Here is a 15266-nt window from a genome sequence, read left to right as displayed (position 1 = left end):
AGACACATTAGCCCCTCGCTTCTGCAGACAAAGGGATGACCTCACTGCCTTCTTCAGACCCTCCTCAGGTTGCCCCACGCACCCCTACACATCCGCGAGGTCACCTGACTCTTCGTCTCACAGACACACACCCACCACTGCCCAAGGCAGTGGTCACAGTCACCGGGCCTGGGTAAACATCTCAATTTTTATTTTAAGGGATATAATCAATGATTATATTATAATAATCAATGATTATTATATAATCAATAATCATGATTTCAAGAAGAAAACAAGAATTGGTTTCTGTGTTCTGTCTGGACCTCCACTGAAGATACTGCTTTCCAGCCAAAGTTGGCTGAGTTGGCATCTGGGCTGGTGTGTCAGACTTGTGGTCAGCCCCCACACACACTCCTGGCTACAAGTATCTTTAGGGAAGAAGGGGTTTTACCTCCCATGTCCATTTCCATCCAGTGGGAGGGGGAGACTGGCCAGGGCCAAGGCACACCTGGAAGAGGTGGACAGGGCCAGAAGATGGGGAGGCCGGGACCCTCTCAGCTGTTCACACCCTCCAGACAATGCAGATTCCTCAGGGTGGCAGGAGGGCCATAAGTTTCAGAGCCTTGAGAGGCTGATCAAGGAACAGAACGCAGATGAGAGCTATTGATCTCAGTTTCTCACTACAAAACATCTTCCTACTATCCCTGAGTCCTAAGTAATGTCCCAAGAGAAGTCTGGGGAGGAGGTGGGAGTGAGGTGGGATAGGTGTCCTGGTGACATGAGAACTCCACACTCTGCTCTCCACTCTATTTCCCTCCCCCAGTGCATCCTCTCCCCACTCTGTACGCAGCTCCCCCCTGCAATGCACCCCAGTCTTGGGTTACAGGGCCTTAGTAGGCTGGGGGTTTCTCCAGTACACCATGAGATCCACCAGGAAGCTGGGCAGGTAGCTCATGGGGAGGTAGATGAACTTGGCATCCCAGCCAGGTGAGTATCGGGTACGGGGGTGGCAGGCAGTCAGGGCATGCTTCATGCACTCTGTCACCAAGGACAGATCCTGGCAGCAGGTTGTCTCCAACAAGTCGACTGATTTAATGACTGTCCAGAAGGAGACAGAATCCAGGTATATTTCTACCTCCAACCATTCTGACTTAGGGATCAGCTTACGTAGCAATGTTCTTAAGAATCCCTAGACCACCTAACTTGAATCAACCTACATTGTCAAATGAGTCCCCCAACTCTTACATCAAGAGCAATGGTTCCACACGAAGGCACATCTAACTCCATTCTGAGAATATCTGGACTACAGAAACTGCAGGTGTCTACAAACAATAAATGTCACAACACGAAAACCAGCTGTCCCAAGGCCAGCTTGCCATGACTACACAGGGTCTTCCCTCTCTGGCTTCAGTTTCCTTCCAATAATAATAAGGGGTTCATGAAGACAGTGGTCCCCATATCTACCAAGCCTGGAGCTTATTGTGCTGGTTTCTGTCATACATCAGCATGAATCAACCATGGGTGTACATGTGTCCCACCCTTCTTGAACCTCCCTCCTACCTGTCACTCTATCCCACCTCTCTGGGTCACAGAGCACCTGATTTGAGCTCCTTGGGTCATACAGCAAATTTCCTTAGCTACCCATCCGACATATGGTAATTTATATTGATACTGATGAACCTTCTAGCAGAGTAGCAATGGAGACATGGACAGAGTGAACAGACACAGTGGGGAAGGAGAGGGTGGGAGGAACTGAGAGAATCTTAAGGTCTGAAAGGAAACAGTAACCACAGGCCTCAGTGAGGGGCAGCGGGAGCAGGCACTCAGGGTTGCTGGGGCAGGAGTGCCAGAAATATCCACACAGAGAGCTGAGTTCCTCCTCCGCTCAGAAGCACGCCTGCCTTGTAGGAAGAATATTCTCCAACCATTTACAGTCAGCACATAGTTATAGTGCAGGGACTTGGGTGAAAACATCTCAACCTTACTGAGATATCATTTGTGTTGAATATGGTGAATTAAAGGTAGGAAATAATTATGTATCATACCATAAAATACTTTTTAGTAAATAATGCTATTTATAAGTATAGTATCTTCTCAAGCATAATCTATGATGCTTTTGAAGAAATTTTTGAAATGTTCTAAATCTACAGATATTCATTTAGTGTAAAGAAAAGGATACTAACATGTGACAACAGAAAACCATGTATGTCAAAATGTTAATATTACCTCAGAAGGTGAGATATTCGTGTTTGTTCTAAATCCCTTCACATTTGTGAGTTTCCACAATGACCATGTTTTAGATTTCTAGTAAGATAAGAGAAATTAAAGTTCTTTCCTTCCTTTGCAAAACTCGGAACAATTGTAGTAATAAAAAGAAAAAGCAGAAGAAGACAAACAGAAAAAAGAGAGAGAGGAAGTGACCCTATAGTAGTTTTCTGACTTCCTATGACAAGTCTTCAGAGCGCAGTGTCATCCCCCAAAATAGGTAACATTTAAATCCAAGTCAGACTAATATGCTTCAGCAGCAAGAACGTGATCAAGTGCTGACAACACAGCCCAGCTCCACGGTTGCCCACAAACCAGGCAACTGAGCAGACTTCCAGCCAAAGTCTCTATTTCCACTCCATCTCCAGAAACTGAGACCTGATCACCCTGCTCACTCAGCAGCAAGAAACTAGGTATTTTTGTGAGAGCAGAGGTGCCACCCAACAGCGAGTCTGCACCCCCTGGCCGCCCCTGCAGAGCTTCAAGTTCCGGAGGTGGGGGTGGGGGATGAAGGAGGCTCCTCTGTCAGCTGGGTGAGGTGAAGAAGGCAGGTGGGACTTCAAGTCCTGGGAAACACCTTGGGAATTCCCAGTCAGTTGAAAAGGGGTCTCAACCTTTACAGAGAGAGAAGACATAAAGAAACACAAAAGAAATGTGGGTGGTACCTCTGTCCCCCACACACTCCTTCACCCACTGCCTCTCCTGGTACCAGCGCAGGAGGTAGTATCGGCCCACAAGGACCGCCAGGTACAGCCACATGGCTCCCGGGGGACAGACACACAGGGGTTGGTGTGAAGCAGAGGCTGGCTAGTGGTCAGGCAGGAGAAATTAAGAACATGCACGATGATAGTTGGCTGGTCAGCCTCCAGGCTCTCTGGCTCTCTGGATGGAGTTCCCATAGTGATTTCGATTTTCCTGTTCACCCTCTTCAGTGACTGTGACTGACTCTGACCCTGATACATGCTCTTGGTACACTTAACCCATTTCTAACAGATGTCATTGCATTTACAACACAGCCTCTTAAGGATGACAATAGTTTTCCCAACCACCTCTGTCTGATCCTCCCACTCCTCCCTGTTTCCCTCTGCCCAAATTTCAACCCCCGTCCTCACACCCCACACATTAGAACACTTACATTCCTGGTTTCATGGTTCACAACTACCTTCTTCCCTTTTGACAATTCAAGTCTGGGACCTGTGTCTTCTTAACCTATTGGAGATTCTTACAAGGGAATACACTCAGAATCAACAGACACCATGGCTTCAAACCCAGTTCTGCTGCCAACTAGCTGTGTGACCCTGGGCAGCTGGCTTAGCCTCTGAGCTGGTTCCCTCCTCTGGCTCAGCTCCAGAATTCCCTCCTGAAAATCTAAGCCCCTCAGCCTCTCTAGGATCGGGAGAAGGCAAAAGGGAATAAGTTCTCTCCTGATAAAACAGTTCTCTGGACTCAAAAGGGGTTCAGAAGAGCAGTGGGGGGTGTTTGAGGCAAAGAGAGGGGACAAGAAAGGAATGAAGGGACACAGGCAATGGTGAGACTTCTCTCAGGTGCTGGGACAGGTGTTGGAAGGACTCACACAAAGCTGCTCCAACGGTTGTTCCCCTTTTATTCCGTGAAGATGCCCTGCTCACAGTCCGCGGTGTTTGGGTTCATTGCCCTCTGCTCTTCCTGGGTTCACACCCTGCCCCGCCCAGCACCACACCCAGAATCCAGACTGCTCAGACACTGAGAAGAGACTGATGGAAAATACTGACTTGAACAGGGACCATGGAATGGGGTGTGCAGACCACCCATAAGCAGGGAGATGTAAACCACAATGACGGAAGGGAATTAGTTCAGTTTGTAAGAAGGTGATGGTGGAGAGGAGGAGGGAGCTGAGCCCTCAGGAGAATGAGGAAATGACCCAAGACTGGACCACAGAACAGCTGTGCAAGGAGGGGTTCACGGGGAGGCGGAGGATACCATCCAGTAACGGGGCTGGACCACGAGGGGTGTGGAGCTAGTGAGAGGGGCAGGGGCAGAGGGAGCCGGGGTCAGCGCCCTGGGCATCTCCTCACCATCCACGTTTATCACAGCTCCGACTGCCAAGTCAGGAAAACAACGGGCACTGGGTGGAAGGAGTTGCTGTTTAGTGGCTCAGTCGTGTCCAACTCTTTGCGAGCCCATAGACTGCAGCACACCAGGCTTCCCTGTCCTTCACCATTTCCCGGAGCTTGCTCAAATTCATGTCCATTGAGTCGTTGATGCCATCTAACCATCTCATCCTCCGTTGTCCTCTTCTCCTCCTGCCTTCAATCTTTCCCAGCATCGGGGTCTTTTCCAAGGAGTCAGTTCTTCCCATCAGGTGGCCAAAATACTGGTGCTTCAGCTTCAGCATCAGTCCTACCAGTGTGTATTCAGGACTGAGTTCCTTTAGGATTGACTGGTTTGATCTCCTTTCTGTCCAAGGGACTCTCAAGAGTCTTCCCCAGCACCACAGTTTGAAGGCATCAGTTCTTCGGTGCTCAGCTTTTTTATCGTCCAGCTCTCACATCTGTACATGACTACTGTAAAACCATAGCTCTGACCAGATGGACCTTTGTTAGCAAAGTAATGTGTCTGCTTTCAATACACTGTCTAGGTTTATCATAGCTTTTCTTCCAAAGAGCAAGCATCTTTTAATTTCATGGCTGCAGTTACCATCCACAGTGATTTTGGAGCCCAAGAAAATAAAGTTTCTGTCACTGTTTCCTTTGTTTCCCCACCTATTTGGCATGAAGTGATGGGACCGGATGCCATGATCTTAGTTTTTTGAATGTTGAGTTTTAAGTCAGCTTTTTTGCTCTCCTCTTTCACCTTCATCAGGAAGCCTTTTAGTTCCTCTTTGCATTCTGCTATATGGGCTGTGTCATCTGAGTGTCTGAAGTTACTGATATTTCTCCCAGCAATCTTTATTCCAGCTTGTGCTTCATCCAGCCCTGCATTTCACATGATGCACTCTGCATAGAAGTTAAATAAGCAAGGTAACAATATACAGCCTTGATGTACTCCTTTCTCAATTTGGAACCAGTCTGTTGTTCCATGTCCAGTTCTAACTGTTACTTCTTGAACTACATACAGGTTTTGCAGGAGACAGGTATGGTGGTCTGGTATTCCCATCTCTTTAAGAATTTTCCACAGTTTGTTCTGATCTAAACAGTCAAAGGCTTAAGCAGAGCCAATGAAGCAGAAGTAGATGATTTTCTGGAATTCTCAGGCTTTTTCTATGTTCCAGCCAATGTTGGCAATTTTATCTCTGGTTCCTTTGCCTTTTCTAAATCCAGCTTATACATCTGGAAGTTCTCAGTTCGTATACTGTTGAAGCCTAGCTTGAAGGATTTTGAGCATTTTTATGATAGTATGTGAAATGAGTGCAATTGTGCTATAGATTGAACATTTTTTGACATTGCCTTTTTGGGGGATGGAATGAAAACTAACCTTTTCTAGTCCTGTGGCCACTGATGAATTTTCCAAATTTTCTAACAGACTGAATGCAGCACTTTCACAGCATCATCTTTTAGGATTTGAAAGAACTCAACTGGAATTCCATCACCTCCACTAGCTTTGTTTGTAGTGATGCTTCCTAAGACCCACTTGATTTCACACTCCAAGATGTCTGGTTCTAGGTGAGTGATCACACCATCACGGTTATCCAGGTCATTAAGATCTTTTTTGTATAGTTCTTCTCTGTATTCTTGCCACCTCTTCTTAATATCTTCTGCTTCTGTTAGGTCTTTCTGTCCTTTAGTGCGCCTATCTTTGGATGAAATATTCCCTTGGTATCGCTGATTTCCTTGAAAAGATCTCCAGTCTTTCCCTTTCTATTGTTTCCCTCCATTTCTTTGCACTATTCACTTAAGAAGTCTTTCTTATCTCTCTCTCCTTGCTCTACTCTGGAACTCTGCATTCAGATGGGTATATCTTTCCTTTTTTCCTTTGCCTTTTACTTCTCTTCTTTACTCAGGTTATTTGTGAGGTGTCTTCAGACAACCATTTAGCCTTTTGGAATTTCTTTTTCTTGGGGATGGTTTTGATCACCACCTCTTATACAATATCATGAACCTCTGTCCATAGCTCTTCAGGCGCTCTGTCTATCAGATCTAATCCCTTGAATTGATTTGTCTTTTCCACTGTATAATCATAAGGGATTTGATTTAGGTCATACCTGAGGACAGCCTAGGGTAAGAGATACAACAGCTTCCTTGTGGCCCTACCATGGATCTTCATAGCATGGGTTCCTGCCCCTGCACCAGTCCATCAGACCAGACCTGATTCCTTCCCCAAGGGAGGCAGCCTGGAAGGAAAAGGAAAGGAGCTCCGTGGAGGGTCCAGGCTGAAAGCGTGCGCTGGTGTTCACTGCACTTTCTATTAAAGCGTCTGTTGTTCTGCACTGTCTGAACTGGGGCCCTTGTGTCATGGTGCACACTGTCTGCCGTGACAGCCATCTCAGTGCAGCCTTCACCACCCACCCCAGCCCCAGTGTAGGATCAGCAAGGAGGGTCATGGGGTTTAACAGCACAAGTTCTCTACCATCTGAAGGAGATTCCTAAGGGTGAGTCCCAAGGTGATCCTGAACACATACCACTGAAACAGAAAGTGAATCAATGATGCTTTATTTGATTTCAGTTGGTTCGGTATGTCTGACTCGGTGTGTGTGTATATGTAAATATGAATATGAAAATCTGGAGTTTTCAGATCAAGCATTAAATTCTAGGTCTGCATCTGAGTAGGGGACATGGAGTGACCTGAGGGCCTGACACTACAGCCTTGAAGGACTCAAAGACTCTTGAGGATCCTCCTGGTCATGCTGACTCCACAGTAGTCCCCTGTCTGACACCAAGCATTCAAAACAGGTTGGAGTTGCAGTGACATTTCAACCCTATCCTCTCGCTGCTCTCTTCCCCTAGTAATGCTATGGCCAACTCTCCTCTAGGAATATGCCCCTGACTGTGGACACAACTCCCACACATTTAGAAGCACCCTCTCCCTGCAGACCCTGGGGTCTCACCCGCAATTGAGGTACAGTAGCTCCCTTGATTACTTACTTCATGGGCACCCTCCCCACAGGGCTCCTGAAACCTATATACGTAGCAGTTAAGCACATGGAATGACTGCACAGCCAAATCATTTCAGTTCCAATTCTGCCTCCAAAACTGTGTGACTGTGGGCCCTCATGCAGGCAGTAATATGTTCAATCAAACCTCTTAGTCCTCAGACCCAACTGGACACCAAATAGATAAAAATATTCTTCCCAGTGAAAGACCTACTCAGAGCAAGAGAGAGGGACTTGGAAGGAATGGTCTCTAAAACTCCAGAGAGAGGAAACCCCTGAAAAACACTGCCCTACAAGCACAGAAGCAGGGAGAGAGAGAGTACCCATCCATTCAGGCTGTAACCTGATGGAGGCTGAAAAGGTCTCCATGCCATACTTGAACATGCAGCAGCTTCCAAAGGACACTCAACCCATGATGCTGGAGACTAACTGCATGGCCCCTCACCTTCTGCACCAGGGGCAGTAGACTCAGGGTCACCTCCATCACGCCCAACAGGTCTCGTCCAGTATCTTCATGAAGTATCAGCCACTCAGTTGTTGAGATAGACGTAGAGATGTCAGTGTTATTCAGCAGACTTCAGAGTCTTGGGAAGCATCAGGGGTAGAGGGCAACACTGTGCTGCCCAGGAGTGAGGACTCAGCCATGGTGCCAGGTCACCTTCCAACAAGGGGAGAACTTTAGGAGAGAAGCTGCAGGGGGAGCGGCTGGAGCAGAGACCTCCATTCTCCTGAGGATTTGGGGAGAGCGGACCCTGTGTGCCGTGGGAGGACAGGAGGCATGCCTCCCTCCTGACTCTGTCTTTATGGCCCAGCCCACTGCCTGCTGACAAAGGGCAAGAACCCCAAATAGGGTGGAAGTGAGGAATGAAGACAAAGAAATCAAGTAGGTCTATAATCTGGACATTGGAGGGTAAAGTTTTGGGTTTTCACAGTTCATGTTGTCTTTGCAGACATGATAAATATTCGCCTACATTTTCAGATTTTCTGATACCTTTAGGACTGAGTGCTCAACAGCTAGCATGAGGAGAAGAATGAGAAATATAAAAAGACAATGAGAAAGGGAGGGGAAGAGAGGAGAAAAGGAATCAGTAGATTAAAGACAAAATATAAAGATGACTATATCTGGGTGCAGATTGTGTGAAACAGACCTGAAATCCCAGGTTTGGCAGAACTTGTTGACAGACTTGGTAGTTCAGGCATGGGCTTGGGCTTGAAACCCTAGCACTTCAATACTAAACAATGTGTCTGCAGCAATCTGGAGAATTTCAAGGGGTATTTTTGGGGGGATGGGACAAGGATGCCCTTGACACCCAGGGCAGATAGTCCACCCCTTACCCCAGAAAACTCCACTTTCTCCTCCCACTCACACTGGAGGCCACCCTGGCTTCATCTCCTTGGTGCAAATTCACCTAGCTTAAAGGAAACCTCTGTAAGAATCCAAGACACAATCCCAAGGTTTTAAAGTAAACCTTTAGGCTCAGAGGGTAAAGCATCTGCCTGTGATGCGGGAGACCCAGGTTTGATCCCTGGGTTGGGCAGATCCCCTGGAGAAGGAAATGGCAATCCACTCCAGTATTCTTGCCTGGAAAATCCCATGGACAGAGGAGCCTGGTGGGCTATAGTCCACAGGGTCGCAGAGTCAGACACGACTGAGTGACTACACGCTACAGTTAGCAACCCTAGGACTCAGGGCAGTGGCAACAGGCATTCATTCAGGGTTGCTGGGGTAAAGGAACCAGGAGTTCCACACGGAGAACTGAGTCCCTCCCCTGCTCAGCAACATGCCTGACTTGTAGGATGAATACGGTCCAACCATTTGTTATAAAGAAATGATCAAGGGCTTCCCAGCTGTTTCAGTGGTTAAGAATCTGCCTTACAGTGCAGGGGACACCAGTTAGACCCCTCCTCCGGGAAGATCCCACATGCCATTAGGCAAATAAGCCCGTGTGCCACAATTACCAAGCCTGTACTCTAGAGCCCACAAGCTCTAGCTACTGAAGCCCGTGCACCATAAAAGCAGTGATCTGAAACAAGAGAAGCCCACACACCTCGAATAGAGAATAGCCTCTGCTTTCCACAAGATAGACCCATCGCAGCCAACAATAAATAAATAAACAAACAAACAACATATCTTTTTTTTTTTTAAGATACAATCAAACATACATGGTTATAGTGAAAGGACTTGGTAGAAAGAAGTTTATGAGATATTGGTTACATCAATATGGTGATTAAAAGGTAGGAAATATTATGTCTCAAGCCATGAAGCATTTTTTAATAAGTAATGCTATTTTAATGTGTAGCGTTTTCTCAATGGTAGTTTATGAGGTTTTTGAAGAAATTTTTATTATGTTTTAAATCTATATATTTTAATATAGTAGAAAGAAAAGGATAAATATCTGCAAAATATAAGACCATGTACCCCAAAATATTAACAACACTTATCTGGGTGGTGAGGTTTTAGAGTGTTTGGTTTTAATCCCTGCATGTCTCTCAGTTTCCACAATGATTATGCTTTACATTTATACTTAGAAGAAAAAATCTAAAGTTCTCTCTATCCCCTGCCAAATATCAGCAGATTTGTAGTAAAAAAATAAAAACAAAAATTAGTAGAGGCTTCCAGTTCAAGACGGCAGAGTACAAGGATGTGTACTTATGTCCTCCAACGAGAACATTAAAATCACAACCAGTTGCTGAACAACCATCCACAGGAGGATGCTGGAACCCACCAAAAAAAGATACCCCAGGTCCAAAGACAAAGAAGAAGCCAGTGACACCAGAGGAGGGACGCCATCACGATAAAATTAAATCCCATAACCCCCTGGTGGATGACCCACAAATGGGAGAAGAAAAAATACCAAAGAAGTTCTCTCGGTGTTGTGAAGGTTCTGAGCCCACGTCAGGCTTCCCAGCCTGGGGATCTGACAAAGGAACTGGGAATGCCCAGGGAACCTGATCTTGAAGACCAGCAGGATTTGATTACAGGACTTACACAGGACTGGGGGAAAGACAGACTCCAGTCGTGGAGGGCACAAACAAAACCTCGCGTGCACCAAGACCCAGAGGAAAGGAGAAGTGACCCCATAGGAGACTGAAGCAAACCTATCTGATGATGTTGGAGAGTCTCCTATGGAGGCTTGGGTTGGCTGCTGCTGCTGAGTTGCATCAGTTGTGTCCGACTGTGCGACCCCATAGACAGCAGCCCACCAGGCTCCCCTGTCCCTGGGATTCTCCAGGCCAGAACACTGGAGTGGGTTGCCATTTCCTTCTCCAATGCATGAAAGTGAAAAGTGAAGGTGAAGTCACTCAGTTGTGTCCGACTCTGTGCGACCCCATAGACGGCAGCCCACCAAGCTCCTCCATCCATAGCATTTTCCAGGCAAGAGCACTGGAGTGGGGAGCCATTGGAGGCTTGGGTTGGCAGGGGCTCACTAAAGGGATGGGGGCACAGGCAGCAGCAGTCCTGGAAAGTCTTCCTTGGCATAAGCCCTCTTGGAGGTCACCATTAACCCTGCCATAGAGCCTGTAGGCCCCAGGGCTGGGTCGCCTCAGGCCAAACAACAAACAGGGAGGGAGCACAACCCCCATCCATCACCCATCAGCAGATAATTGGATTAAAGCTTCACTGGGCAAGGAAAAACTGACCCAGTCTCTCCCATCAGGAAGCTTACACAACAAGTCTCTTAGCATCCTCCATCAGAGAGCAGACAGAAAGAAGCAAGGAGAACCACAATCCCCCAGGGAGTAGAGCAAAAACCACATTACAGAAAGTAATCTAGAAGAAAACAGCAGAAAGTTATGTTCCAGATGAGATGACAAAATAAAACCCCAAGAAAACAATTAAATAAGTGGAGATAGGCAACCTTCCAGAAAAAGAATTCAGAATAATGATAGTGAAGATGATCCAGGATCTTAGGAAAACAATGGAGAAGATGCAAGAAATGTTCACCAAGCATCTAGAAGGGCTAAAAAGCAAACAAACAGAGATAATCCACTAGCAGAATAACTGAAGCAAGAGAATGGATAAATGACCTGAAGGACAAAACGGTGGAAATCACTGCTGCAGAACGAAATATTAAAAAACAAACAAAAAATGAAAACAGCCTATGAGACCTCCGGGATGACATTAAACACATCAACATTTGCATTACACGGGTCCGGGAAGGAGAAGAGAGAAAGAAAGGACCTGCGAAAGTATTTGAAGAGATAATAGCTGAAAGCTTCCCTCATATGGGAAAAGAAATCTCAACCAAGTCCAAGAAGCACAGAGAATCAGGATAAACCCAAAGAGGAACACACCAAGACACAGAGTAATCAAACTGACAAGAATTAAAAACAAAGATGAAATATTAAAAGCAATAAGGGAAAAATGACAAATAACATACAGGGGAACTCCTATCAAGTTATCAGCTGATTTCTCAACAGAAATGCTTCAAGGCAGACAGGAATGGCACGATATATTTGAAGTGATGAAAGGGAAGAAACTATAACCAAGAATACTCTACCCAGCAAGACTCTCCTTCAGATTTGATGGAGAAATCAAAAGCTTTCCAGACAAACAAAGGTTAGCAGAACTTTGCACCACCAAACCAGCTGTATGACAAATGCTAAAGGAGCATCTCTAGGCAGAAAGCATAAGAGAAGGAAAAGATCTAACAGAAAATAAACCCAAAGAATTAGGAAAATGGGAGCACAGATATCAATAATTGGGCTTCCCTGGTGGCTTAGACAGTAAAGAATCTGCCTGCAATGTGGGAGACCTGGGCTCGATCCCTGGGTTGAGAAGATCCCCTGGAGGAGGGCATGGCAACCCACCCCAGTATTCTTGCCTGAGGAATACCCATGGACAGGAGAGCCTGGTGGGCTACAGTCCATGGGGTCACAAAGAGTCAGACATGGCTGAGCAACTAAGCACAGCACAGCATATCAATAATTACCTTAAATGTAAATGGATTAAATGCCCCAACCAAAAGACATAGACTGGCTGGGTGGATGAAAACATGTGCTTGTATACACTTCCACTTATCACATCACTCTGCTTGACTCCCCAAATTGTATATAATTATTTTATATTGCTAGGCTAATCATGTTCCCATTATACCTTGCAATTGTAATTATCTTTTATTTTAATCTGGCTATTGATTGTGAAAAATGATAAACATCTTTTACTATTTTGACTGTGTAACTATTACTCAATACGGTTGTATCATGATTGGTCAACAGAAAAATAATAGATCCTGTATCCTCAAAACTACCATTTAATAGAAAAACCCATAAACACTTTAAAATTCAGATGCATATCAGAATTATCTTAGAGGTATTTGAAAAATACAAATGCCCAGGTATTGCTTTTTTTTCCTCCAAATCTCCAGATATATTTCTGATGAACAGCTCTGTTTAAAACCAACTGGATTAGATGATGATCTTTTACTTTTATCTGGTTTGTTTCATTTTTTCTATTTCATATTCAGTGCGCCCATCTCATTTAGTTTATGTTTTTCAATTTTTCCATCTCTTCTTTCTTTTTTTGATGTTCTTTCTCGAGCTTTTATCAAGAGTAGTAGAAAACCTTTTGTATACATATATATCAGTCAGTTCAGTTCATTCAGTCACTCAGTCGTGCCCAACTCTGCCACCCCATGGACTGCAGCACATCAGGCTTCCCTGTCCATCACCACTTCCGGAGCTTCTTCACACTAATGTGCACTGAGTCAGTGTTGCCATCCAGCCATCTCATCCTCTGTTGTCCCCTTCTCCTCCTGCCTTCAATCTTTCCCAGCATCAGGGTCTTTTCCAAGGATTCAGTTCTTCGCCTCAAGTGTTGGAGTTTCAGCTTCAGCTTCAGTCCTTCCAATGAATATTCAGGACTGATTTCCTTTAGGATTGACTGGTTTGATCTCCTTGCAGTCTGAGGGACTCTCAAGAGTCTTCTCCAACACCATAGTTCAAAAGCATCAATTCTTCAGCGCTCAGCTTTCCTATAGTGCAAATCTCATGTCCATACATGACTACTGGAAAAATCATAGCTTTGACTAGACAGATCTTTGTGGGTAAAGAAATGTCTCTGCTTTTTAATATGCTGTCTAGGTTGGTCATAGCTTTTCTCCAAAGGAGCAAGCATCTTTTAATTTCATGGCTGCAGTCACCATCTGCAGTGATTTTGGAGCCCCCAAAAATAAAGTCTCTCACTGTTTCCATCATTTCCCCATCTATTTGCCATGAAGTGATGGGACCAGATGCCATGACCTTCATTTTTTGAATGCTGAGTTTTAAGCCAGCTTTTTCACTCTCCTCTTCCACTTTCATCAAGAGGCTCTATACTTCTTTGCTTTCTGCCATAAAACTCATGAATTTTGCCTAACTAAAAAATTTGTGACATTTTGATTCCACTTGTATGACTTAGTATGAATAGAATGCTAATTTCTAATTTAAAAAATGAGATATACAACAAGCACCAAAGGTTTACTGAATAGCACAGGGAACTATAGTTAATATCTTGTAATACTCTATAATGGAAAATGATTTCATAAATAATACATGTGTATGTGTATAACTGAATCACATTGTGTGTATTTGAAAAATTTTAAGTCAACTATACTTCAATAATATATATATATATATATATATATATATATATTTAAGCACAGAGAATAGAAGGAAAACAGAAACCAAAGAGAGAAGGAAAATAACTCCATGGTAGTTAACTGAGTTTCTTTACACAAGTCCTGAGAACTCATTATCGTCATTTGAAAGTGAATGACATTTATACCCAAGTGGAATGTCTATGGGTCAGCAGTAAGAACACAATCAAGTGCTGAGAACACAGCCCAGCTCAAGTGCTGCCCCCAGATACCCTTGCAGACTTTCAGCCAGAGCCCCCACCTCCACCCCTCCTCTAGAAAGTCCACCCTGATCACCCTGCTCACTCAGTAGCAAGAAACCCAGACTTTCTGTTGAGAGAAAAGGGGACACCAGACAGATAGTCTGCAAGGACACAGTCTCATCAGGGAAATGTCTCCCCTAAACTGCAAACCTTCAAGGTCAGAAGGTAGGGGTGAGGGATGGAAGAGGCTCATCTGATCAGCTGGGTGAGGTGAAGAAGGCAGGTGGGACTTCACGTCTAGGAAAACACCTTGGACTCTTCCCCAGGGTCCTGACAATGGGTCTCCTCTCACAGAGAGAGAAGAAGTAAACAAGAAATGTGGGCGGTACCTCTGTCCCCCACACGCTCCTTCACCCACTCGGTGGCCACAGCGACGCTCTCTGTCTTGGTGACGTCCAGGATCACCGTCTGCAGCCTGTCTGATGTCTGCTTCCTCAGCTGCTCCGCCCCTTGCTCCGTCAGACACGCAGCCAGGACCCTCAAGCCTCGCAGGTCCAGCTGCCTGGCCAGCTGGTTCCCGAAGCCCGAGTCACAGCCCGTGATGAAGATGAACTTGTCCCGGAAGTGGCTCACCACCTTCCTCTCCCGGTACCAGCGCAGGAGGTAGTACAGGACCACGAGGACCGCCAGGTACAGCCACATGGCTTTGCAGGAGACGGACACACCACAGGTTGTGGTGAATAGGGTCTGGTTAGTGATCAGACAGGAGGAATTAAGAACATGCACCAAGCTGGTTGGCATGGAAGCTCCAGACTCTCTGGCATGGACGTCTCAAGATTTTCCTGTTCACCTTCTTCAGGGAGTACTGCTGACGACGATCCCAGTGCTTGCTTTTTGGTACTCTTAGCCTGCTTCTCATCGATACCATTACATTTCCAACACAAAACCTTAAGGATGACAATACCTTTCCCAACCTCACTTTCCTGGTCCTCCCACTCCTCCCTGTTTCCCTCTGCCCACCTCTCCCTTCTCAATCCTCACACCCACACACACATTAGAAGTTTTGCATTCCAGATTTCATGGTTCACAACCAAATTGTTCCCTTTTTCTTACTGAAGCCTGTGACCTAGGTCC

At 45.6% G+C, this 15266-nt stretch overlaps 1 protein-coding gene across 1 annotated transcript; it reads right to left on the bottom strand.

The window, feature by feature from the left end:
* Nucleotides 1–859: 859 nt before the first annotated feature.
* On the bottom strand, nt 860–14834 carry LOC138436358 (retinol dehydrogenase 16-like). Its single transcript, XM_069581969.1, has 3 exons — nt 14522–14834; nt 2910–3005; nt 860–1077 (listed from the first exon to the last, which is right to left on the bottom strand). The coding sequence occupies exons 1-3, from the start codon at nt 14832–14834 to the stop codon at nt 860–862; spliced, it is 627 nt and encodes a 208-aa protein (XP_069438070.1).
* Nucleotides 14835–15266: the final 432 nt, after the last annotated feature.

Source organism: Ovis canadensis, chromosome 3, assembly GCF_042477335.2.
Source record: "Ovis canadensis isolate MfBH-ARS-UI-01 breed Bighorn chromosome 3, ARS-UI_OviCan_v2, whole genome shotgun sequence".
NCBI classification, from domain to species: Eukaryota; Metazoa; Chordata; class Mammalia; order Artiodactyla; family Bovidae; genus Ovis; species Ovis canadensis.
Note: the sequence above shows the minus strand (reverse complement) of the source record. Positions and strands in the feature narration are given on the sequence as shown.